The sequence below is a fragment of the Capra hircus genome, chromosome 19 (assembly GCF_001704415.2).
Source record: "Capra hircus breed San Clemente chromosome 19, ASM170441v1, whole genome shotgun sequence".
Lineage (NCBI taxonomy): Eukaryota > Metazoa > Chordata > Mammalia > Artiodactyla > Bovidae > Capra > Capra hircus.
In genome coordinates, this window is record NC_030826.1 from 49,297,973 (window position 1) to 49,323,848 (window position 25,876).

At 50.9% G+C, this 25,876-nt stretch overlaps 1 protein-coding gene across 2 annotated transcripts in view; it reads left to right on the forward strand.

Moving 5' to 3' along the window:
• The window catches only part of B3GNTL1 (UDP-GlcNAc:betaGal beta-1,3-N-acetylglucosaminyltransferase-like 1), a 106,015-nt gene that overhangs the window by 68,047 nt on the left and 12,092 nt on the right, over positions 1 to 25,876 (forward strand). The window contains exons 7-9 of one of the 2 annotated variants that reach the window (XR_001919769.1): positions 14,705 to 14,800; positions 15,123 to 15,235; positions 20,602 to 20,726. Coding sequence is in view for 1 of the 2 variants with exons in the window: in XM_018065387.1 (XP_017920876.1) it covers positions 14,705 to 14,800; positions 20,602 to 20,726 (221 nt within the window). In the remaining variant the exon portion in view is untranslated. The remainder of the gene's footprint in view (positions 1 to 14,704; positions 14,801 to 15,122; positions 15,236 to 20,601; positions 20,727 to 25,876) is intronic. The other variant, XM_018065387.1, reaches the window with a different exon arrangement.

A 25,876-nucleotide genomic window follows, 5' to 3' on the forward strand; every position in this document is an offset into this window, starting at 1 on the left:
TCATCCTCGAAGGTCCAAGAAAATCATTGTGATGTGTCCTGAGGTTGCAGGCAAGACCTGTTGTCTCAAACAGGTCTCATCCCGCAGAGGGTGCTGGCCTCATCTGTTCACATAACAGCTTCTGGTCATCTAAGGAAAAACTCTTCTTTCACATACTCACCCCTCCTCAAGTAAAGAGAGCTCTTCCCTGAAGACAAACTTTATGATCCAGGAGGAGGGATGCAGTCCCCGGAGAAATACTAAGTAGAGGTGAGGTGAAGAATGTACTTGTAAAAATATCACTGAAAACCAACTAAATGATTTCCCACGTGCTGGAGACAAAGGCCACTCGCTGGGACTCCTGGACAGAGGGCGGTGGGTGGGCCAGGGCCCTCCTTGTGGGTGAGGAGGGCAGAGAGGGTCCAGCCACCTGGCACAGGGGGTGGGAGAACTGAAGGCAGAGCTAGCCACATCTCTTCCTTGAGGGCATGGAGGGATGGAGGCAGGAGGGGGTGGGAGGGGACTGCTTCCCTTCAACCTGTGAGAAGCAGCCAAGACGCAGTTCCACACCCCACCAGGTGTGCAGCCTCACCGGGCGCCTCATGGGGCGCTTCATGGGGCGCCTCTGAGCAGTTTGCTGGCGAGGTGCGTTTGTGTTCCCAGGTGGTGTGTGGTCAGCCACAGGTCTGCGGCTGCTGCTGCTGCCCGTGGGTCAGCTCCCTCCTCGCGGCCCGAGCGCCCTCTGCTGGGGCTGTTGCCCACACAGTGCACAGTCATCTGATAACAATTGCACTTCTGTCACTACGGAACATGGATAGGACAGTCCCAGGGGAAAGGAAAGACCACCACAGCTTGTGTGTGTGTGTGATTTAATTGTCTAAAGGGATGATCTGGAGCAAGCCAGCCCCCGCCTGGGAGCAGGAAGGTGATGGACCAAGCCAAGCCCACCCTGGTACTGGCTAGAATGTGCTGGTGAAACTCCTGGTCCCACGAATATGTGATTTATTCTTAGCCTGGTCTCCTCTTTAAGAAGGACGCCATCTTGGGTGTCAGCTCTGTGTTGAGTGGCTGTTTCCATGTGCAATTTATTGGAGGTAAAGAATGAAGATAAACTGCACATTGGAGTCAGATATAGGCTGGTCTGGAGAATGACAGCAGGCAGGGACCCTTGAAGCAAACAGGGAGATTGTCCTCATAGTTCCTTTGCTAGAGCTCCCTGGGGGGCTCAGATCCAGTGGAAAGCCAGCATATTCTCAGGTGTGTCCAAGGCTTCATGTGAGTTTTAAGGCACAGGCAGGACGCAACCCCTCAGCTGTGGGTGGCAGGAGGCTGCTAGTCTGAAATCATGGGTGGCTGTTGGAAGCGGGAACGAAAGAAAGCTTGAAAGAAACCATCATGACGAGCCAACTTCTCTTTGAATTTTGAAAATAATTGCCTTGCTCTGATGGGACCAAAAGAAGTGGCCACCGAACTTGTACTTTCTTCGCTTTTTTTTTTTTGTCCTGTTTTTATTGTTTTGTTCCCATTCTGCTTTCAGGCAATGTAGGGTGGTGGCAGTGCCTGTGTCTGTCACAATTTCATGCCTTTTTGTTACTAAATAATATTCCATCATGTATCATATTTTGTGTGTCCATTCATTGTTTTGAGGGCCACTGGGTTACTTCCACCTTTTGGCTTTTGTGGCTAATGCTCCTGTGAACGTTGCCTTACGTGTGTGTTTCAGTCCCTGTTCCTGATTCTCTGGGGTGTACACCCAGGAGTAGGATTGCAGGATCATTACATGTTTATCATTTTGAAGAATGGCAGCCACAGTGTTTTATATTCCCACCAGCAATATAAGAGAGTTCCAGTTTCTCTACATCCTCATCATTACTTACGGTTTTCTGGTTTCAGTTTTTGTTTTTGTTTACGTTTTTATAGTAGCCATTTTCACAGGTATAAGGTGGTATTTCATGGTTCTGATTGGTAGTTCCCTAATGATCAGTGATGTTGAGCATCTTTTTTGTGTGTTTATTGGCCATTTGTGTATCTTCTTTGGGAGAACATGTGCTCAAGTCCAAGTATGCAGGGTCCAGAGTGTTGGCGTCCCTTCTCCTAGCCCTGTTGTGCAAAACCCCACAAATTTCTTTTTTTCCAATAACTGACTCTTGGGGGGTCATTATATTTTAGACTACTTGAATCAAATATGTGTCTCTTTAAAAGAAGAAATGTTTAATGATTTAGGGTAAAAAGTCAGGCATCTTCTGGACATTCATTTTAAGGAAGTTTTTTTTTTTTTTAATCTGGCTTCTCTTGTTTGTTTTTAATTCTACTTTTGATTTTAAAAAAAATCCTTGGGAATTCATCATAAAATTGCTTAAGAATTGCACTTGATTTCCATGGGTCTTGATTGGAGAAGGAAGAGAGGAAGCCAAGAGCTAGGAGGCCGCCTGCTGGCCCTGCTGGAGCACCAATGGGCAATGGGTCTGAGTCCCCAGCATGGTGACCGACTCCACACGGAGTGCCGGGACTGAGTCAGATGACCTTCAGCAGGACGACAGGCACAGCCAGGCCACAGTGGGGAGGTCCGCAGCCCTTTCCGTTGGAGCCGTGATTGGAGCCAAAATGCCCCCAGGTGTGGTTCAGGTCATTCAGGGTGAGATGTTTCCTGGAGGAGATGCCAGTTCACCAAAACGGGAGAAAGAGGTGAAAAGGTGAGAAAGAAAGAGATAAGAGGTGAGAGTGAGGAGTGGCAAGTGCAGCCCCGAGAAATGGCCAGCCCCTCCCCAACAACGCTCAGTGGGAGGCATGAAGAGGTGCCCCGGGAGTGGCAGGTGGGGACGGAGTCCTCTCACTTTGTTCTTTGTAGATCGAGAGAAACATTACGAAATGCTTTGGAAACTGTTCTGTCTTGTTCAAATAGGATTGGGGCAGGCGGGGGTTGATAAGACGGAGAAAGTAAGAAGCTTTAAGAAATGTCTGGGAAGGAGCAACCCCCCCAAAATTATAGGTGTTCTGCTCTCGGTGATTAAGTATAATCTGAAATGATTCCATGTAAATTGGGTGTTAAGGAATTCTCCATGTTGGGTTGAGGTGGGGGCTGGGGGCTGACCTGCAAAGCCCGCTGGGGATGGAGGCTTTGTGGCACATTCAGAAAAAAACTTTCCTCCTTCCCTCCCCCAGGGGGAGGTTGAAATGTGAATTTGGAGATCAAAGCACAGAGCCGAGAAGATCCTCACGCGCTGAGGAGTCCTAGAGGGGGAGTCCAGACGCAGCTCGTTGCCCTTCCCCTCCCTCTCTCCTTTTTCACTCTCCTCTTACTTTCATCAAGAGGCTCTTGGGTGCCCCCATCTCTGCCAGCAGCACCCCTGGAACAAACGTGTTTCTCCACCCTCCCTCCACCACTCCTGATCCTTGCTCACCTCCTGGGCACCCACCGTCCTCACCTGCCTAGGATGCACAGGCGTGAATGACTTGGGTTGGGTTCCGCAAAGCCGAGCTTGAGACCGTAGAGACACGGCAGGGGAGAAGCCAGCCCGAGGCCGCCCCTGCCGGGCCCACAGGGGTGCTGGACCATGAGCTCACACCCGGCTTGAGGGGTGGCACTTCCATGCCCCCCACATCGTAGGTCCCCCAGCTTTGCCACCCCCAGGGACACAGAGTACCCTTGGCATTTCTGGAGGACAAGTTCATGTTCCTCTAAAGGGCAGTTCCCCCAAGGGGCAAGCTTGAGCTTAATGTCATGAAAAGGATAATTCTTCCCTGTCGTTGCCCATTAAAAGGAGTTAGTTTAACAATTTCCTCAAATAATGACAGACGGGCTTTTCCTGACATTGTCCTTTTTATCATTATCACCAACCCAGTGCTGGGTGGCCGGCAGCCAGCAGGGCCACACGGGAGCCAGGGCAGAGCCAGCCTCAGGCTGCGCAGTGCCCTTGGCCCCTGTTCCAGGGAGACCAGGGGTGGGGGTCCACCTGGTCAGCGCTCCCTCCGCTGACACAGGATCCCTGGCGTTGGCTTTGTGAAGGAGCCGTTTCAGGTGCTGGGCTGTGAGCATGTCAAGGCCAAGAATATGGTTGACACGTGAGCCGTAAGGCTAAGGAGGGGTGGCCGTCAGGGCAGCACATAACTTCCTGGTGGTGCCAGTCGGTGTCATGTGGCGACAGCCCCAGGTCTGGGGGCAGCCGAGGCCTGCTGAGGGCCCAGCCGGCACAAGTAAGGTCCCCACGGGCAGAGCTGGGAGGGGCCGGAGGTGTGGCGGTGCTGCTGGCCCCTTGCCCAGACTTTCCTTCCTCTCGCCCCCGTGGGAAGCTGGTGTCTGGGGGTCCTGGCTGCTGCCCTGTTAGCCATCTGTTACTCCTTATCCCCAAATTTAGGGCCTTTTCACAGCCTTGGTGCAGGCCATGTTCCCCTGTGGAGCCTGCCCCTCTCACTGGCCTGGAGACTCTCCCAGGCCTCCCGCCCCTACGAGTCAGCATGTGAGGCTCTGACCTCTAGCATCCTGCAGCTGAGTCTGACCTGGAAGGATTTATGGGCCCTCCAACCCCTCGCGGCATCGTGTGGTCTCTGCTGGCCGAGGGCCTGCAGAGCCGAGGGTGGGACAGTGAGGCACACCCAACAGTCACTAGGCTGCTCCTCTCTGGGGCCTCCAGTTGAAACAAGCATGTGTGTCCTGCCCAGGGCTGCGCGTCCACCTGTGCCCATGCACTCGGGGCTCCCTTGGTGCACTCAGCCCCACACGGTGTCTGTTCCCTGCTTTCCCGTCACGGTGGACACCCGCAGCCGTGTGTGCCTGCACACGTGTGAGCAGAGTGCAGGCACAAGCCGGATTCCCTCCATCAGCCCTGCCCCTCAAGCCCACCCACTCACCCACTGGATGATCACTGAGCCCCATGGTGAGCAGGACGCCACTGGATGCCATGGTGCCAGGGCACAGCAGGATGGACACCCCCGCCCTGCATGGGAGCCTGGGTGGTGCCAGGCTTGCTGACTGCCTGTGGGATGACTGGCACCTCAGACACAAGGGATTGGGTTGGAGTCAGAGCCGCCTCCTGGCCAGAGCTGGGCTGGCATAGCGCTGCCCAGACGACAGCACTAGGCCCCAGGAGATCCGAGCAGTGGTTCTTGGGGCCAACACTGGCCGCTCAGCAGTTGAGGGAGGCACATGGGTGCTGCCTGGCCCAGATTTGCCCCCAGGTTGGGAGCAAGATGAAGGATTCTGCAGCAGCTGGGCCCCCAGGTGGGCCAGCAGCTGGCCAGGGCAGCGTGTGCCCGGTCGCCAGGCCAGACCCTCACCTGCAGAGAAAACCAGTCCAGCCGCCAACACCTTTCCTCCACCGCAGCCCACGACAACATCGGAAGTGGCTCAGCAGGTGTTTCTGGAACCAGGAAGTGCGGTAAATTGGGCCCCGTCCACATGGGATGAGTGTGGATGTGTGTGAACCAAGCCTCTGGCCCTGCTTGGGCATCCTATGGGCAGAACTGCCCACGGAGAGCTCCTGGCTATGGCGTCTCGGTTTAGCATCACCCGTGTGGACGGCCATGCATAAGCACTGTGTTGTCTGTGCTGGAGGCATGTTGACAGAGCCCCCCACCCCACCCCGAGGGGGATGTCATGAGGCCACAAGGCCACAGAGCACAGACGTGTGAGGACACGTGGGATGTCGCGGTCGACACGGCACCACGTCCAGTTCTCAGACACAGAGCTGCTTCTAAACCTGTTGTAAACCCTTTGTTTCTCTCATTTCAGGGGGAACCCAAGCGTTCTGCATTTCATTCTCATATCAAGTCAGTTTTATATCAAACGAGTATCAATTTTCTACTCAAAATACTTCAAAAAGTGTGCCCGGATACTGTAGCCTACCCATGGTAGGCTGTAGTGTTTTCTTGCTTAATCCCATTTAATAAGTGACTTTTTAGCATTTTAGTCCCAGGGGAATGCACTGACCACATATCTGTGAATGGATGTGGGCCTTCTCTCCCTGTTCTCTCTTATTAGGATTTCAGATTTTAAGGCCTGTCTGAAATCTGTTAATTCCACCTTCCATCCGGTTCTGTCCTAGATTCAGATTTAGCAGGTGGGCCTCGTTCCTCATTCCTGGTGCTGGAACAACTCAGAGAAATAAAATGGTGATGGTTGAGCATGGGCGAGAAGGGTTGATGAATCTGATGGCCTCCCTGGGCCATATGTAGTCAGTTCTCGAGTGATAGTTTGTGAGTGAAGGGGTGCCCAAGCCTGTGGTCATCTGTCCTGCAATACTTCCAGAAAGTTCAGTGATTCAGACTGATTCAGGCCCCTCAGGGCTGATGGGATAGACAACCAGTGCAGATCAGCTGCGTAGGCCTGACCCTTGGACTCCTTGAACCAGCCACACATGAGAACATTTCCCAGCAGTGTCCTCATCAGCTGTTGCATATTCACAAGCTGGAAACCTTGGTGCCTTGAAAGAGCTGCTGGCAAATCTCTCTGGAACTTCGAATGATTCCTTCCATCATTCCTCCAGCCCAGCACTGGAGCTGCAAGTGGAGAACGTTTCCAGGACATGGGGGTTTCCATGGGTTCAGTCTGGAGGTCAGATGCCAAGGTGGACAGGCCCCACCTCATGGAGTGAGACACCATGGATAACACAGCAGTGCCCAGTGTGCATGCGGGCACTGGGGCTGGCAGGACCGGGGAGGCCTGCTCTGGACCCTGGGTGACTGTCCCTCTGGGGACCAGTATGCAGTCCACAGACAACATGCCTGACCCACGGAGGGTTCACTGTGACGACTCAGCCATGAAACTGGAGGAAAAAGGTCCAAATCTTTGCCTCTTGTCTAGCAGCTGCTCCATAAATCTGCATTCAGAGCCCTCATCCTGGATGTGGGGTTGGTGGGACCCCAGGCATCTCTGGCCTGGTGTCCTTCCTGGGGACATGTGTGGGGGGTCCCGGGGCAGCTATGAAGGACCATGGCCCTGCGGGCTCTGCTCCCTCTTCCGGCTCTGGGGGTGGTCCTCTTCCATCACTCCCTCCACACAAGCCCTGGACCGAGCACAGCTGCCTGGGGCACTTCTGGCTTCCTTACCTTCTGGTCGTGCTATCTCCACCACTTAGGCCATCCAACAGACGCTTAGTTGGTTCTAGTTATTTACTGCTGCTTAACCAGCGACTTCAAACTTAGGGCTTGCAACAACTTGCTGTCAGTGGTCACGGTTTGCGGATTAAGTGGGCAGGCGAGTTTCTTGGGTTTATGGTGGGCTGGGGACGTCTGTGGCACTTTTCCTGCTTCCCCCCAGATCAGGTGCCTGGTCTCCTTGGCTGGAACATCTGAGAATGTGTCCATTTTATCTGGTCATTGAAGTTACTGGTATAAACTTAACAATGTTCCTTTACTTCCTTATTAATGTCTACAGTTTTGTAGTGACATGTTCATTTCTCATATTGATCATTTGTATCTTTTATTTTTGACAAGCTAGATATTTATCAATATCACTGGTGGTTTTTTTTTTTGAAGATTAAGCTTCTGGTTTTATTGATGTTCTTGATCATTTTCTATTTCACAGATTTCTGTTCTTTTATCTGTTCTATCCTTTTTCTGTTTACTTTGAGTTTACTTTGCTATTCTCCTCTCTTAAGTTAAAAGCTTAGATCATTGATCTGAGACCTTCTTTTCTAATATAAATGTTTCAAGCTATAAAATCTCTGTTGTTCTGACTGCTCCCCGCGATTTTAATGTATTGTTCATTTTCATTTGGCTTAAAATATTTTCTAAGTTTCTTGTGTTTTTTTTTTTTTCTCTTCATCCCATGGAAATCTAGAAATACTTTGTTTTAATTTCCAAATATTGGTGGTCCTACCAAAGCAGCAGGCAATGCAGGAGGGAAGGCTGGTGTTCACAAATTCCACAGCTGCCCAGGCCTGACCCTCGGCCAGTCTGGCAATGGCCTCACTCTTTGCTTAAACTCCTTCCCTCCCACTGGAACTGCCCAGTGTCTGAACTAGCCTTTGCTGTTTCTGTGCATTTCCTCCTACTTCATGGGCCTATGCCACTTAAAGAATAGATTGATGGACTTCCCTGGTAGTCCAGTGGCTAAGACTCCATGCTCCGTGCAGGGGGCCCAGGTTCCATCCCTGGTCAGGGTACTGGGTCCCCCTAAGAGTTCTCCTGCTGCAACTTAAAAAGATCCTGCATGCCGCATCAAAGATTGAAGATCCCACATGCTACAGCTAAGACCCAGTGCAGCCAAATACATAATTTCAAAAGAGAAAAAACAACTCTGAAAATAAACTGTTTTTAAAAAGAAAGAAGAACGTATTGAACTGTTTGGGGACAGATAGTTAGAAATATGATGTGATGCAGCGGAAGTTGACACAACATTGTGGATCAACTATACTTCAAATTAAAAAAGAAGATGAGTCACAAATGGAAGCCAAAATACAATTTTTTAAAATGTAGTAGTTACATTAAAAAAGGTTTAAAAACAGATTAATTATAATATCTTCTTTAGTCTAATGTATATACAACATTATCCTTTCAACATGTGATCAATATGAAAATATCAGTGAGATATTTTACATGCTTTTTTTCATACCAGGTCTTCAGAATCTGCTGTGCATTTTACACTCAAAGCCTCATTTCATGCGCCCGTGTGTCTGGGGACTGGGTCTGTTTCTCTGGTCAGTCCCACAACCGGGGGAAACAGCTGGAACATCAGGTGTGCAGCTGTGGAGTCACTCGCCAGAAAATGCGTCTGGAGTTTTGGCAAGTCAGCGTTGAAAACAGGAAGCTCAGTTTTGCTTTGTAATGGTTTCCAAATAATAGTGTGAAATCAGCTTTTTTCCGACTGTCGGGAAATTACGGAGCACGTTTGTTGGCACTGATGTTTTTGTATTTGCTATATAATGCTGAGTTCAGAGGGCCTCAGGGGCCCTTCTGTGGCGTTTGTTGGCTGTAGGCCTGGCTTCACAGATCTTTCAGACCCCCTCCCACCCCACCAAGCATACCCCCCTAAAAACCCAGATGCTGAGATGCTGGGAGTCACGGGGCTCAGGTCTGTACTGATGGCTTCAGGACGCTTATGCCAGCAGCTTACTGCGTGGCAGCAAAGATTTTGTTAGACTTTTTAGGTTTGTGTCTTTGTACCTCGACTGCAGGCACCACTGACCTTTTCTCTGTTGCTAGTGGTTAAAGCTCCCATTTTTAAGATTCCACACAAATAAGATTGTAATGGCCGCACTTGGCTGACGTTCCCCTGTGTTGCGTGCGCATCAGTTGCTCTGTTGCTGGGGGCGCTTGCGCGGCGTCTGCTCTATGGATCCTGCCATACAGTGTTGACGCACAAGGTTCAGATTCTAAGTGTTTTGTCTGCTGTGAAGAAAGCCCCTTGGAACATTCGTGGACAGGTTTTATGTGGTGTGTGCCCAGGAGCGGAGCGACTGGCTGTGCAGAAGGTCTGAGCACCTGCTCAGCTGCTTTGCAAAGTGGTTCTGTCTCACTGTCCTTCCCGAAACCTGTGCGATTTTCACTTGGTGTCATCAGTCTTATTAATTGCAGCAACATGAGGGTGTAGTGTGTTTCCTCACAGTTAAAACTTCATTCCCCTGTCCCAGCTAGATAGCAGGAGTGCCCCTCCCCATCTCCTCACCCCTCCCACCCCCAGGTGTAACCATTGAAAAGGTCTGCAAACATCGACAAATGTCCCCTGGGGATGGGGGGCGGGTTACACTGGAAATGTTACTTTAAATGGAAAAACTGTCTTTGCGGATGTGATGAAGGACTTCAAGACTGCCCTGCCATCGTAAGTGTCCTTGTGAGGAGTCAGAGGAGATGTGACCCAGACAGATGAGACACCACGCTGCTGGCTGTGAATACAGGAGAGGGGCCGTGAGCCAGGGAGGGCGAGTGGTGCTGGTGGCCTTCAGAAGCTGGAACGGTGGTCCCCCTGCCTCTGAATGGAGCGAGGCCCTGCTGACACCCCCATTTCACACTGCGAGACTCACTTAGAACTTCTGGCCTCCAGGACTTTAAGAAAATAAACCACTGTTGTTTTAAGTCACTAAGTTTGTGGTAATTTGTGACAGCAACCACAGGAAACTAGTAGTTACTGCAAGAAGTAAGTCTTAAGTGAATGGGGAGATACACGGTGCTCATGGGTTGGAGGACTCAGTGTTGTTGAGATGTCTTTCCCCAGACTGATCTGTATGTTCATCATGATCCCAGCTGATATCACAGCATGGTGTTTTGTTGTTGTTGTTTTTAATGGAAATTGACAAACTCATTCTAAAATTTGTTGGAAATGCAAAGGATTTAGAATGGTCAAAATTCATCTGAAAAAGAAGAACAAGTTTAGAGAACAAGCGCTACCCAACCTCAAGGCTAATCCAGACAATGTGTGTTGGCATAAAGACAGACAGACAGATCAAAGGGAGAGAGGAGAGTCCAGAATTGACGTACACAGACAACTGGTCTTTTATCAAAGTGCAAATGAAGCTCAGTGGGAAAAGAGCATCATCTTCGAACAGATGGAACACATGGATATCCATACGCAATAAAATTGAACTTTAAAACTTCACACCATGTGTGAAAATTAACTCAAAATGGATCCTAGAATGAAATGTAGAACTTAAAACTGTAAAAATTCTAGAAGAAAACTTAGAAATCTTTACATCCTTGGGTTAGGCAAAAAAGTTCTCAGATAAGATGCCAAAATCACAATAAGAGGAAGAAAATGGGTCAGTTGGAATTTAAGAACGTTGAAAACTTCTTTGAAAGACATTGTTAAGAGAATGAAAAGACAGGTCAGGGGAATGGGAGAAAATATTTGCAGATAATTTCTGATAAAGGGCTTGTGCCCAGAGCTCTGTAGGGCTCTCAAAGCTCAATGATAAGAAAATAAACGTCCCAATAAAAAAGATGGGCCAATGATTTGAATAGATGCCTCATCAAATAAGGTATATGGATGGCAAATTAGTTCAGCATCGTTTGTCATTAGAAAAATGTTAAGTCCTCAGTGAGATACCAGTGCATACCTGTTAGCAGGTCTAGAATAAAAAGGCTGGCCATCCCACGTGTTTGCAAGAATGTGGAGCAACGGGAACGCACACTGCTGGTGGGAACTCGAATGATCCAACCACTTTGGAAAACAGTTTCGCAGATTTTTTAGAAGCTGTCCATTCAGCTGCCTTTTCATCCAGTCATCCCCTCCTGGGTGTTTACCTGAGAGAAACAGAAACCTAGAGACTTACACCCAGATGCTTGCCACATAAACTAGGAGCAGCCCACATCCAACAGGCAAAAGCGAAAACAGCTGTAGTTCAGAGCGAACAGGTGGTACTGAGTGCAAGAAACCAGAAAAGAGCACGGACTGCGTGACTGAAATCCTGGTAAATGAAAGTAATTTACTTGTGATAGAAAGCCAATCAGAGAATCCCCTGGTGGTCCAGTGGTTACAATTCCACACTTTCATTGCCAAGGGCCAGGGTCTGATTCCTTTTTGGGGAACTAAGATCCTGAAAGCAGTGTGTGCCCGCTCCCCAAAAAAGCAAGTTAGCAATTGCCTGGGGGAGGGAGGTGGGAAGCTCACCCCCGGGGACGGACAAGGGCACAAGGGAAGCTGGAGATGGGGTGGTTAGGTGTGTATACTTTGGTCACATTCATCATGTGTTGCGTGTTAATCATACTCAATAAAATTGTAAGTCATTTGAGTCGTCCCTCATGCAACTAAGGGAAGACGTTAGGGTGCAGCCAGGTTTGTAGTCTGGAGCTTGGGGTCAATTAGAGATGAGTGATCATTGCTGATGGTCTCCTGGGTACGAATGCCTGTGGATCAGGGCTCGGGAGCACTTGCCCCTGGGGGACAGGGCAGAGCTGGAGGTCTGAGAATGGGGTGGACCTGTCCTGGACTGAATGCCCATGTCTTCCATTCTTGTCTTGAAGTCCTGAACCCCCAGTGTGATGGGACTGGGAGACGGGGCCTTTGGGAGTGACTGGGGTCAGCTGAAGCCGTGAGGGTGGAGCCCTGATGGGATCAGATGCCAGAGCTCTTGCCACCATGTGGGGACACACGGAGAAGGCCGCCTGCAGGCCAGGAAGAGGCCCCACCAGACCGGCCCCCAGGCTGTGGTGTGAGTCGCCATCCGCCGTGAGCCTCTCAGCAGCTCCAGCCAAATGAAGTGGCGCAGGGGAGCAGGGCCTGTGTGTACTATCCAAACGTTCAGCTTGGTGGTCTCGGGGCCGAGCGTGTGTTAGTTGTTAGAATCAGGAGCACATGCTGGTCACTCTAAGCCAGTGCCATGGCTGGACACGGCGCCCAAGCTCGGAGGTGTGGGTAGGCATGGCTGTAACCAGGCCCAGCATGGGGACGCTAGCCCTCCTCCCAGAGCCTTGCCTGAGACACACTCACCCGCTGAAGCTGCTGCACTGCTGGGAGGGGGAGTTCGTGTTCTGGGCTGAGAAGGGTGGGCCCAGCGCCTGCCCTGCGCCCCCAGTGACGGCGGAGTGAGCTGACTTCAGTACTGCTGCTGCTGCTAAGTCGCTTAAGTCGTGTCCGACTCTGTGCGACCCCATAGACGGCAGCCCACCAGGCTCCCCCGTCCCTGGGATTCTCCAGGCAAGAGCACTGGAGTGTGTTGCCATTTCCTTCTCCAGTGCATGAAAGTGAAAAGTGAAAGTGAAGTCAGTCAGTCGTGTCTGACTCTTCACGACCCCATGGACTGCAGCCTACCAGGCTCCTCCGCCCATGGGATTTTCCAGGCAAGAGTACTGGAGTGGGGTGCCGTTGCCTTCTCCGGACTTCAGTGCAGGAGTCTTCAATTCCTGCAAATCCCCCTTGCAGGTGGTAGGCTTGCCCTCAGGGCCCGCCTGCCCAAGGCAGTGGGATGCGTGTTGTCTATGTGTGTAGGCGTGTGCGTGTGCAAGGGGCTTGTCCGGGTTGAAGGCTCTATGCCCGGAGTCCAGGGCAGAGAGAGGCAGATGTTTGGGTCTCCCTGGAGACCTCTTCGCTCCTGGATGCTGCCTCCTTCTCCCTCCCTACCTCAGGCTCAGTGCAGGCAGTGCAGCGAGGGAGGGAGGGGGGCCCAGTCCCCTCTGTATTCTCCCCACATCCTTCGAGCCCCAGGGTGTCAAGGGAAAGAGCCCTGTGTTCTGGTCTCTAGTTGTTGTTGGCAGAACCTCCATGGCCCAGGCCAGGCGTTGTGGTTACAGGCAGGGCGAATCCCAGGAAGCCAGGAGCCCCTCTCCACTCCTTGTGGGCTGGCAGGACCAGCCTGAACTCGTGGGAGCGGTGGAGGCAGAATCGTGACCATGCCAGGGAGCTGGCCCTGAGTCCTGCTGACCTGCTCGACCCACACAGGGGCCTGGCTATGTTTCACATCCAGGAACATGTGACCTGAGTGCAGGAAGTGGCCGCAACAGGCCATTCATGGGAGAAAGGGTTGTTTTTCTTCTAAGACAGTTTTGCTCAAGGTTTCTTGTAATGAGTCCCTGGGGTTTAGAGGTGGGATACGCTCATTAAGCCTACACCACCTTCTCCTGAGGGCTCCACGGCTCCCCTGGTCAGGGGCTGGTCTGGACAGGACCTCGGCCCCCTGCTCTGCTGCAGGACAAGGAAGGGGGACCCACTGGCAGCCTCAGGGGACAGACGGAGGCACCTGTACACAAAGGGGCTCACACGCCACACTTCACACACCAGGTTAAGACACGACATTCCTTCACCTACACACAATTCAAACAGTGACTAGAACTGATGACTGGCAAATTTCTAAGAGGGTTGTTAAGACCCTCACGAGTTCTGTCTTGCTGGAAACCACATTTAAAACTCAGAACCCAGACGTCAGCAGCTGCTCCACTTCTTAAGCCCACAGTGGGGTGGGGTGCAGGGGGGATCCCATGTCAATCACCAAGCCCTAGTCACCACAGCAGCCTCGCCTCTTCCCTGTGTCACCAAAGAGAAAGTTCCACAAACAGGTTTCCCCAGTCACCTGTGGTCGGTGAGGCTCCTGAGTGAGCAGAGAGCTTGAGAGGCGGGGGCTAGGCGTGGAGTAGTCTCTGGTGGAAGTGTCTCGAAGCAAAAGTGCAGAAGACAGGCTTGCTCGGGGCTGAGCGAGCTTGGCAGGTGAGGGCTGCGTGGAAGGGGTGGGCTGTCCCAAGTGACTGTCTGCTGCTGGATGTTCACAAACCATGTCCAAATACAGAAGAAACTTGTCCCAGGCACAGAGGGTGGGGGTCTGTCTGTCCCATTCTGTTCCAGCTCAGGTTCTGGGCGTGACTCCCTGTCCCCAAGACGTGCTCACAGCCTCACACTGTCCATGATTTGGGTGCAGGTCGGACCAGACGTCAGGCAGGTTCTCACAGAGTCCGTGGCACAAGTGCAGACTTTATAACCTAGCAGAAATAAAGTAAGAGTTCGGAGCCCCCACGCCCAGCTGCCCACCAGTCAGGCAGACAGAGCCCCCCATGGGGGACACGCAATGCCTCTCTGTCATCACTCTTCATTTTAGGCATTCCTTTTCATTAGGGTGTAGCTGAAGCTCGATCAGGAAGTGAGTACAGCACAGCCCCCAAGGAGCTGGGGGTGGGGATCCCCTCTGTCTGTCCGCCTAGGGAGCCGGACACCATTGATCTGCCTCTGAAGCCACTTGAACCTTTGTACTGACAGGGAAGGGGCATGCAGTTTATCACTTTCTGAGTGACTTTCTGGGAAATAACCTGAGGGGTTGTGTGACAACTGTTCTTCTCTGTTAATTTTGTTGATGCTAATTGCTTCCAGGTGTTTACCTCCAATGGCCCCACCGTGATCATGCCCACCTGGTTCTGCTCCCGAGCCTGGTTCGCCCACGTGGGCCCGTTTGATGAGGGCGGGCGGGTAAGTGTGGTCAATGGATCCCTCCTCTGGGCACATGGGGAGGGGCTTTGAGGGCCTTCCCAGCACTCCCTGGGGCTGCGTGCGGGTGCTGGGCCTCCCCGGGAGCAGCGGGTTTCTGTGTGAAGACAGTGGGCGTCTGTTCTGGGCTCACACCTGCGCGGCCACCTCAACCTGGTTTAAGGGCTGTTTGTGGGGATGAGCAGGACACGGGCAGTGCCGCCCTGCCACCCTGGGTGGCAGCGGGAGAGGAGCACCCCTCGCTCCCCTGCGGGCAGTGGCCCCGGAGCACTGGGGTCCGAGCTGGCCCGGGCCTCCCTCACAGGGCAGGACCCACGCTGGCCTCTGGCTCAGAAACAGGGACGTGGACCCCGACTGCTCTCCCTCCCTCCTCGACGGCCTTAGAGGGAACACTCCGACAGAACACCCGGTCAGAAGGTAAATCTCACGGTTGAGTAGTTTGCTTTCCTTTAACTCTTCTTAAATTGGCTTTGAGACGTGTGTCTGGTCTTGTGGTGGATGGAGCCCACGGGCCAGACGTGTTAAGGCCCAGCAGGCCGGAAGGTGGGGTGACGCAGGCCCAGGCTCCCCATCTGCCCCAGGACCGTGGCCCCCGTCCAGCCTGCTCGGAGTCTTCTCTCCACTTTGGAGGGGACTGTCACCCACTGCTAGGGGCCCAGTGGATCCTTGGCGTGGGGCCCCAGGGAGAGGCCGGCTCCTCTGCTGCGCCTGCGCTGGACCCTGGCCAGACAGTCCCTCGCGTGTCTACCCAGATGTGCCTTCCAGGAGCCGTGCTGGTCTCACGCATACAAACCAGGGGCCCAGCCCGCCTGTCCTCAGGACTGGCCAGACGGGAATGTCTGTGCCGCAGCTCCACTGGCCTCCCTGTCCTGGAGGGTCTCGTGAGCGCATAGCCGCAGCCTGCCCAGGGGCTCCCACCAGGAAGGCCAGAGAGATGGCGGGGTATCCTCTCTGCCAACAAATTCTCCTTGAACTCAAGGCGTGGGGGGAGCAAAGGGACACCCCATGAGTCTCCCCGCCACTAAGCAGGTGCTGCAAAAGCTGCTCTCACTGGTGCTGAGTCCAAGCACCTGTTCTCATTCCTCTGCGGCGAGTAACTCCAAGATGGTCATCAGGAGGCATTCCTTAAGTCACAGCCATGAGCAGCTTCAGGACGGGAAGTGTGTCAGGCCTCTTAGCACAAGTTAATTCTTCCTGGAGAGAGAGCTGCGGAAGGAAAAGAAAGTCCATCCCTCTCTGTACAGGGCTCAGGGATCAGGGACCAAGGACCTGGGCTGGGATGGGGCTGTGGCTGCAGCAAGTGAGGGATGTGGGCATGAGGAGGGGGTCACAGATGGCCATGAAGCCCACCGCCAGGATGAGGACATGAGGTGTTGCCTGGTTCCTTCAGGCCCTCCCCCAAGAAAACAGGTTGAGCTGAAGAGTTCTTTGTGGAATGCATTTGAGGGAGCACTGATATGCTGGGGGCTGGATTTAGGTTTGGGGGCTGGTCCTCAGCTGATTCTCTGTGTCCGGGAGGCTGCAGTTCTCACCCAGGAGGGAAGAGCAGGGAACTGGAGCCGCCGGGACAGTTGAGGTGCTAAAGGTCTCAGAGCAGGATGGCAGCGAGACTCGGGGATAAACGAGGACGCAGCGGGCACGAGCTGAGCCCGCAAGGTGCTCAGGTTTTAAATCCAGAAGATGCACTCCCAGAGTGAGGTGGAGGGGAGAAGGAGAGTTGGAGGAAGGTGTGGGATGACACCCAGCTTGAGGGGTCTGGATGCCCCCAGGAAGCAACTGTTTCAGGCCCTTAAACCAGAAGGAAAGTGACCAAAATGGTGTTTGTTGGTTCAGAACAGAGCTCTTCTGAGGGCGGGTCATGGTTGCTCAGAAGAGCTGCTGCCCAGCACGGCAGACACTTTTCAGAAGTGCCTTTGCACCTGTTGGAAGGATCCTCAGGCTTGGAGTCGCTGTGTGGCTTGTGAGCTGCCACCCCCTCTCTGTAGGGGGGACCCCCAGCTCCTTTGCATTTTAGCCATTCTGACCGGAGTTGTGTGGTTTCCTGTTGTATTTTAATCTACATTTTCTAGATGACTTACGACGTTGAGCAGTTTTTCATGTGCGGATTGGCTGCTCCTGTTTTTATGAAGCATCCAGATTTTTTTGCCCCGTTTTGGGTGAAGCATCTTATTTGGCCAAGGAGGTCTCCGTTGCGGCACGCGGGATCTTCCATCTTCGCTGAAGCGCGTGGGATCCTTAGTTGCAGTCTGAGTGCTAGTGCTAGGGATCTCGTTCCCTGACCTGGGATCGACACAGGCCCCTGCACTGGAGGCCCAAAGTCTTAGTCACTTGGACTTGATGCTTCCGATGCAGGGGGCCTGGACCGCCGGAGAAGCCCCTGCGGTGTCTTCTTGTTGAGGTGTTGCTGTGCTGGGTCAGATGCGTGCTCGTGGGCGTCTCCTCCCATCCTTGGTCTCTCTGTTCTGGGATCTTCCCTCACTCCCACCTGTGTTCGCCCAGGTTCTGTCCAGAGGACGTCAGGGCAGCGAGGCTGGGGCGTCCACCTCTGTTTCGTGGGTTTCATCTCCCCACCCCGGCGCCCCCTGCTCTGAGCCTGAGCCTCACAGGTGCTGCAGAGGTTGGCCTCTCAGACACCCAAAGCCAGAAGCCGGCATCTTCTCTCGTGCCTTAAAAACCTCTCGGTATCAAAGAAGGTTTGTATTTTGTCATCTCTGTATGGAATGCCCTTAATCCCATATGCTCTTCTTAAACCTCTCCTGCTCAGCTTTTTGTGTTTGTTTTTGAAGGTATTCTGATTCCTACCTGTTGCTTGAATGACAGTCAGTGGGTCAGCCTATTCCTTCTCTCTCCTGCTGATTTTGATGTGTGATTTCTGCTCACATCAGAAGGTGGCTGAGTCTCTGGGTGCCTGTCCGAGTCCCTGGACTCAGCCTCCCACGTCAGGCTTCCCCACGTCTGAAGGGCCATGGCATTCCTTGTTCCTGCACAGACTGTGGTTTTGGACACACGAAGGAGGGATGGACTGCACAGAAAACCCGGGGCCACACCTCCCCTCCCGTCCTGAGGACACAGCTCCCCACTACCTCACTTTGCCTGACACTCCTCAGACTCAGCTGGAGGCAACAGGGGAATTCCTGCCTTGTTGTTAAAGATTCTTGGTTTCACTGGGTTCCAACGTGATCTGGTTCCGATATGCGGGGACCAGGTCTGCTCTCACCTCTCTCTGGCTTATAGTTTTAAGTCTTAGCTGTCTGCCATTGCTGTGGTTTTCTATTTCAATATTCATTACACATTGGCTAGATTTTCTTTGTCTTCCATTTCAACAACTTTCTCTTAACCCTTTTTTATTATTTAATTTTCTTCACTTCCCTGTGTTTCTTCAGTGCCCCTTATTTTTATTCAGATCTGTTTTCCCTGGAGAACTTTCTAGTTTCGTCTTCACTTCTCACATAATTTTGTCTTTTTCCTCTATTTCTTTTTTGAGTTCAGTCAATCCCCTCTTATTTAAAAGGTTTATTGGGGTATAATTTGTATAATTCACCTGTTAAGTGTGCAGTTCAGTGTATTTCAGCACATTCACGGGGATGCACAACCATCACCACCGTCTGATGTCATGAAAGAGCTTCATCTCCCAGGGAAGCCCACGTGCGGTCACACCCCCAGCCCAGGCTAGTCCCCCTCCTCCTCTTCTCCTGTCTCCCCTGCTCTTTGCACGGGTCCAGCTCTGTTAGTTATGGCATTTCTGGCTCAAGATGGCCTCCCCCGTTCTCAAGTCTTGCGGAGGACGTGAGATTTCACTGGGAGAGTTGTTCACAGAATTTTCTTCTCCTTCATGATTTTTGGTGGTGGTGGTTCTGTTTGGGGTGAATGTCTGTTCGCAGAGTGTTTGTTTTCTGTCTCTTGTCATGCTGGCTGTGTAGCCTCTGTTCACAGGATTCCGACCCCAAGGTCGCCCCTTCTGTGACCCCAGGGAAGGACAGCGGCGTTGAGGGCAGGAAGGGGAGGAGAGTGTGTCCCCCCTTCTCCTGTTTCATCCCGCAGGATCTGCATTCCCTTTCTCCACATCTCCGAGGGCACACGCCCTTCCACACCCAATGAGCCCCCAAGGCAGGGGTGACCCCCCAAGTCCTGTAGGGCCCCGTCTCCACGGAGGACTGGGCTCAGCACCTGGCTTTCTACCTCCTCTGGCTAAATTCTCAGTTGCCTCTTTGCCAGAAAAGAAAACTCTGGGGTTGAGTTCCTACTGGTCATGAGCAGAGAGGACATCTCTCCTTCCTAAATCTATAAAGCGCGGAGTTACAATGTGCTCTTGAAAGGTGCCTTTGAACATGCAGAAAATTAGCAAAAGGAAAAAAATATAAATCATCTGTGAGCCCATCACCACACAGCTGCTCTGAACTTTTGTGTGCGGTCCTTTTGTCTGTCTTTAACCGTGGACGGCTTTTAGCTGAGCTGCAAACACATTTTTTTCCTTAATTTTGGTTGTACTGGGTCTTCACTGCTGCTCGCCAGCTTTCTCTGGTTGCGGCTAGTGGGTGCTCCTCTCTAGCTGCAGTGCGCACGCGCGCACAATTGTGAAAGCTGACTTTTAACATTTTGGTATAAATCCTTTCATGACTTGTGGTCTTTGTGAAAACACTTCAGTCACCACAGTGGTCCATCACGTCACGGAATGACTCAGCAGCTGACACTGAAGTGAGGCTGTTCGCGTGGCTCCCACGTCGCTTTCCTCTGCGGCCTGCTGCCTGTCAGCCTCCCATGTGCTGAGACGCCCTGGCGGCGATTCCCTGGGCAGGGTGGCTCTGTGTGGGGACCGACACGCTGCTCAGTGTGGCAGCTCAGGAGTGAGCCCAGCGGGCTGCCCACAGGGTGGCTCTCAGGCCTGAGCCAGGAGGTGGCAGAATTCATGGCTGGGTGATCACAGACCCCAGAGGCTGGGTGCACAGGGCCCAGTCAGGGGATACACTTGGGCCAAGAAGCTGGCCAAAAGCGGCCAGGAGTCCCCTCTCTCCCCAAGGGTCACGGCCACGGGGCTCTGCCAGGGCATCGAGACCTCAGAGGCCAGCCATGCCGCCTTCCCCTCGGGGTGGATGAGCTGGGCGAGCGACAGTGGCTCTACTGGGAGCAGTCAGCCCTGCCATGGTGCTGGCGCTGCCCTGTCCTGAGCTTGGGCTGAAGAGGCAGAACAGGCTGCGGCCAGCGCACAGCAGCCTCTGCACTGTGGGGAAACCAGCCTCTGCCCGGAGCAGGGGTCCTGGCAGCTCGCCCAGCTATCGCTGGGCTCTGCTCGCCAAACACGCCCTGGGTGACCTCCTGTCCAGACCCTCTGCTTTCTTGGTTTTCACCTTGAACTCTAGGAAGTGAAGGAGCTGCAATTGTTACCCCTGTCAGGACTGAGGTCCCCCAGCCCTGGACTGACCAGCAGGGCAGCCGCGGCCCCGCCAGCCAGCCCTGGTCTGAGCCCTTCTCCAGACGAGGGTGGGCGGCCTGGGCTCTCACAGGACAGGAGGACCCCACGGGACCCTGCAGACCCTCGGAGCAGCGTGCCCGTCAACAGAGAGGGGGCAGTGAGAGCAACGACAGGGCTTGCCCCGGAGCCGCCTCTTATGGTCACATTTGCCGAGCTCTGGCCATGAGCTGGGGGCGGCTGGATGTGTTGTTTTCCAGCTGAGGCCTCACCGATCAGGCTGGGCTCAAGTGTGGGGACCCTAGGCTGACCTCCATCTCCCGTTGCCTGAACCAAGGCTCTATTCTGAGTGGACACATGTTTCTTCACTCTGCAGGGTGTTCCTGAGGACCTGCTGTTCTTCTACGAGCACCTCAGGAAGGGCGGTGGGGTTGTCCGCGTGGACCAGAGCCTCCTCCTCTACCGCTACCACCCCGGCGCGGCCACTCACTCCGTCCTCGAGTACGTGGGCCTGGGATCCAGGCGGGGCCGGGGGGAGCCCAGTCAGGTCTCTGCCCCAAGGTGGGGACCTGGGAGCGTGGCTGACACCAGGGCCCATGGCCTCCCAGGAGGGAGGTCGTCCCCAGTCTGTGGACCAGCATTTTCCTCAGGATCAAGGCTAAATGTCTGCTCTCACTTTTATTATTTATTTCAGTTGCTTTGGGTCTTTGTTGCTGCACAGGCTATCTCTAGTTGCAGCGAGCAGGGCCTACTCTCTAGTTGCTCCTCATCGTGGGGACTTCTCTCATTGCAGAGCGCAGGCTCTGGGCACTTGGACTTCAGTAGTTGCGGCTCAAGGTCTCTAGAGCATGAGCTCAGTAGCTGTGACACGGGGCTGTTTCCCTGTGGCACGTGGGATCTTATTTCTTGGACCGAGGATCAAACCCGTGTCCCCTGCATGAGCAGGCAAATTCCTAACCCCTGGACCATGGCTCAGTGGGTAAAGAATCTGCCTGCAGTGCAGGAGACACAGGAGACATGGGTTCGATTCCCTGGGTCAGCAAGATTCCCTGAGGGATCTGAGTATTCTTGCCTGAAAACTTCCATGGGCAGAGGAGCCTGGCAGGCTACAGTCCAAAGGCTGGACACAGCTGAGCAACCAGGCGCACCCAGAATTCACATGTAGATTTGTCTGGGAGTCCTGCTCTCACTTGATTTGAGCTGAAAGGACTCAGAATGAGCCCAGCCCACCACTGGTGTGATTACAGGTGGGCTGGGGGCGTCCTCTTCCTTCTCTGCCCACCAAGGGGAGGGCGGCTGGGGCAGAGGTTGGGTCATCCCCTACGTGGGCCATCGCAAAGGCTGGCCCCCTCCTTGTCATGGTTCACGGCCTCCCAGGTTCCAAAGCTGGAGATCGACGGGCAGGGGAGGTGCCCGAAATGCAGGCTGGGTGAAGTCGAGGGAGCCATGTGTTTTCCTTTCTTTAGTTTGAACTCTGTGCATGTGCACATGCATGTTTGTGCAGGTGTGTGTGAGTTTTGTTTCAAACAACCACAAGTGTGGAGACCCTCGGTGCTACTGTGATGCTGCTCACTTGGGAACAGAGAGGAGAGGAGCCCTGAAACAGGCCTGTGATCAGGGCATCTTCTGAGTGAAAACAGCGTGATGCAAAGACATGCATTTGAGTTTCTGGACACAGAGGAGACTCTGTTCTTCCCCAGAGGGTATGAGACTCGTTGGAAGGCGTGGCTGCTCAGCTGCTGTCCAGAGATGTCTCCTGTCCACTGTCACAGCGGGCGTGATGCTGACTGGAGAATGTGTCGTGGGGGGATCACAGATTGCAGTATTTGTATTCATTTGGGAGATTCTTGAACTTTCACACATGCGCTATTCCTTACTGAAGCTTAGCTTCTTTGGTTTCCAGCTTTAAGCAAAAGAGCTTGATTTCTCTTGTCTTTTGATAAATCTGAATTTTGATATAGTAGCTTTAGTGTCCAGTACTCTTGCCTGGAAAATCCATGGATGGAGGAGCCTGGTAGGCTGTAGTCTATGGGGTTGCTAAGAGTCGGACACGACTGAGTGACTTCACTTTCACTTTTTACTTTCATGCACTGGAAAAGGAAATGGTAATCCACTCCTGTGTTCTTGCCTAGAGAATCCCAGGGATGGGGAAGCCTGGTGGGCTGCCGTCTATGGGGTCGCACAGAGTCGGACACGACTGAAGCGACTTAGCAGCAGTATAGCAGCAGCAGCTTTAGTGAAGCATCACAGGGAGTTTATTGTCGTGAACTTGACTCAAGTAAGTGTGATTTGCACACATGGGGTGAAGGTCTAGGGGGGCATAAGAGTCCTAAATGTGTGTATCCCTAATCACAGTTTCAAAATACACAGGCAAAAACTGGTAGAAATAGAGGGAGAACTAGACAAACCCATAGTTAGAGCTGAAAATGTTAATATTCCTGTCTCAGTAATTGACAGAAGTTGGGAAGTCTGTGAGGATCAGAAGATTTGAGCAACACTGTTAATTAACCAACATGAAAGTAGACATTTAAGGAACACTATAGAAAGAAAGTGAAGTTGCTCAGTCATGTCCGACTCTTTGTGACCCCATAGACTGTAGCCTGCCAGGCTCCTCTGTCCATGGGATTTTCCAGGCAAAAATACTGCAGTGGGTTGCCATTTCTTTCTCCAGGGGATGTTCCTGACCCAGAGATCAAACCTGGGTCTCCTGTATTGCAGGAAGATGCTTTACCATCTGAGCCAACAGGGAATCTACAAGGAACACTAAACTCCAGAATATACATACTTTTAAAGTACAAGATAGACATTACTTTGGGCCAATAAGCAAGTCTGAATACATTTCAAATGATTGAAATACTGGGTGTTTTATAAATTAGAAATCATTAAGACATCTTGAATATCCAAAATATTTGGAAATTAAGCAACCAAGAGAAAAAATTACAAGGATACTAGGGGGAAATTTTAATGACAGAACAGTATGTAAAAGTTTGTGGGATTTAGCTAAAGCAGAGTTTATAGTAAGATTTTATGGCTTTAAAAGCTTATGTTATTAAAGAAAAAAGCAATTACCTAAGTCTCCACGTTTAAAAGTTACAAAACCAACAGCAAAGTAAACTCAAATAGAAGAAAAGGAATAAAGGTACAATTGAAAATGGACTATCAATAGGAAAAAAATGAGCAAAACCAGGAATTGGTTTGAAATCAGTGCAACTGAAAAACCTTTAACAAGATTGATTTTTAAGAGAACAGATTGCTAATATACTGAGAATTAAAGAGAGGACATCAGTACAGATCCAAGAGATACTTAAAGTATAAATAATTAAAATTAGATTAGTAATTTTAAATTTTTCATAAAAGCCAAGCCAGATGGCTTTCCTGATATATTCTATCAAAAATGTAAAGTGAAGTCGCTCAGTCGTGTCTGACTCTTTGTGACCCCATGGACTGTAGCCTACCAGGCTCTGAGGAGGCTCTCAGTCCATGGAATTTTTCAGGCAAGAGTACTAGAGTGGGTTGCCATTTCCTTCTCCAGAATACTAATCTTACATGAATTCCTTCAGGAAATAGAAGAGGAGAAAGATCTATTGGGTGTTGGGAGGGAGGAGCTTCACACTTACTCCCTAAGACTAGCATGACTCTGAAGTTTAAAATGCTACAAGAGTATTACAGGAAAATAAAATTACAGACCAATATCCCTTAAGAGAATAGGTGCAAAAAATCATTCACAAAATATTGCCAAGTCAAATTCAGAAATATATATGAAAGGATAATACATGAATACAATTCTGGTTTAACTCTCCAAAATCAATTAGTATGATTTGCTACAGTAAAAGAATAAAGGATAAAAATCACACAGCCCAATAGATGCAGAAAAAATAATTAACAAAATTCAATATCCCTTCATGGTTTTAAAAAAATCTCAGAAAACTAGAAATGGAAACTTTCTCATTCTGATAGTATCTACACAAACCCATAACTAACCTCGTATTTAATAATTAAAGACTGAAAGCATTCCCTTCTAAGATCAGGAGGAAGCGATCTCCTGATTGTTCCTCCTACTACTTCTATTCAACATAGTAAGGGAAGTCAGTGCAGAAAGATCAGGAGAAAAGACACAAGCATTAGAAGGTGGAAGGAAAACTAGCATCATTTGTATCAATAGATGGCATGATTGTATCTCATAGGAAATAAAAACCAATAATATAGTGAGTTTTCCAGGATACACATTCATAGACTTGAAATAAAACAATTGAAAAAAAAAGCAGTTTAAAAAATGTACAATAACATCAATGATAAAATATTTTTGAGTGTAACAAAGTATAGCTCTATCTGCTAAAATCCATTCCAAAAAATGCTGAGGGAAATTAAAACCTATAAATAGATCGATGGAGAGAGATACCACATTCATGGATTGGAAGATTCATTATTGTTCGTTGTTTTTTTTTTCACTTATTTTTGGCTGTGCTGGGTCTTGGTTGCTGCATGCAGGCTTTATCTAGCTGTGGCGGGTGGAGGCTGCTCTCTAGTCGCCGTGCACAGGCTTCTCATTGCAGTTGCTTCTCCATGCAGAGCATGGGCTCTGGGACACGCAGGACTCAGTGGTTGAAGGGCGTGGACTCAGTGGCTGCAGTCTGTGCTGTCGAGGGCTCAGGCCCAGTAGCAGCACACAGGCTTGGTTCCCCCGCGGCCTGTGGAATCTTCCCAGACCAAGGGTGGAACCTGTGTCCCTGCATCAGATTCTTAACCACTGAACCATAAGGGAAAGCCCAAGACTCAGTATTGTTAACATCAGTTCTGCCCAAACTGATCTGTAGATTCAGTGCAATCTCTGTTAAAGTCCCAGCTGGCTTCTTTGTAGAAACTGATAATCTGATTTTAAAATTCACAAAAAAATCAGAGGACCCAGACTGGCCTAAATAATTTTGAAAAGAGCAAAATTTGAGGATCCATTGTGCCTGATTTTAAGACTCACTCTGAAGCTACACCAATCAGGAAAATGTATTAGTAGCATAAATGCAGAAATACATATCCGTGAAGCAGAGCAGAGTCCAGAAATAGACTCACAACTGATTTTCAACAAAGTCTCCAAAGGCATTCAATGGAAAAAGAAAAATGTTTTGAACAAATGAATATGCATATGGAAAAAAACTCACTCCCTTATTGAAGAATTAATTCTAGATGGCTTAGATGTAAGAATAGAAGCAGTTAAATGATAAAGCTTCTCGAAGAAGACATCAGGGAATCTTCACAACTTTGGGATAGGCAAACATTTATTAGAGAGGCCACCAGACTCTTCAGCCGTTTAAAACTTGACAAATCGAACTTCAAAATTAAAAACTTTTTGCTCCTAAAGAGACACCATTAGCAAAATGAGTAGACAAACCACAGACTGGGAGAAAATATTCATATTTTATGTATCTCACAGAGGACAAGTGTAGAAACTATATTAAGAACCTCTACCACCGAAAAATTAAAATCTAATAAAAATAAGTAAAATTCTTGAATGGACATGACAAATAGTATATAAATGGGCAATTAGTCCATGAAAAAGGTTTCATCATCATCATCAGAGATGAAAACTAACCTCTTCACACCCACTGGAAGGGTTAAAAGTAATGTCTGCAATTCCAAGTCATGGGGAGGATGTGGAC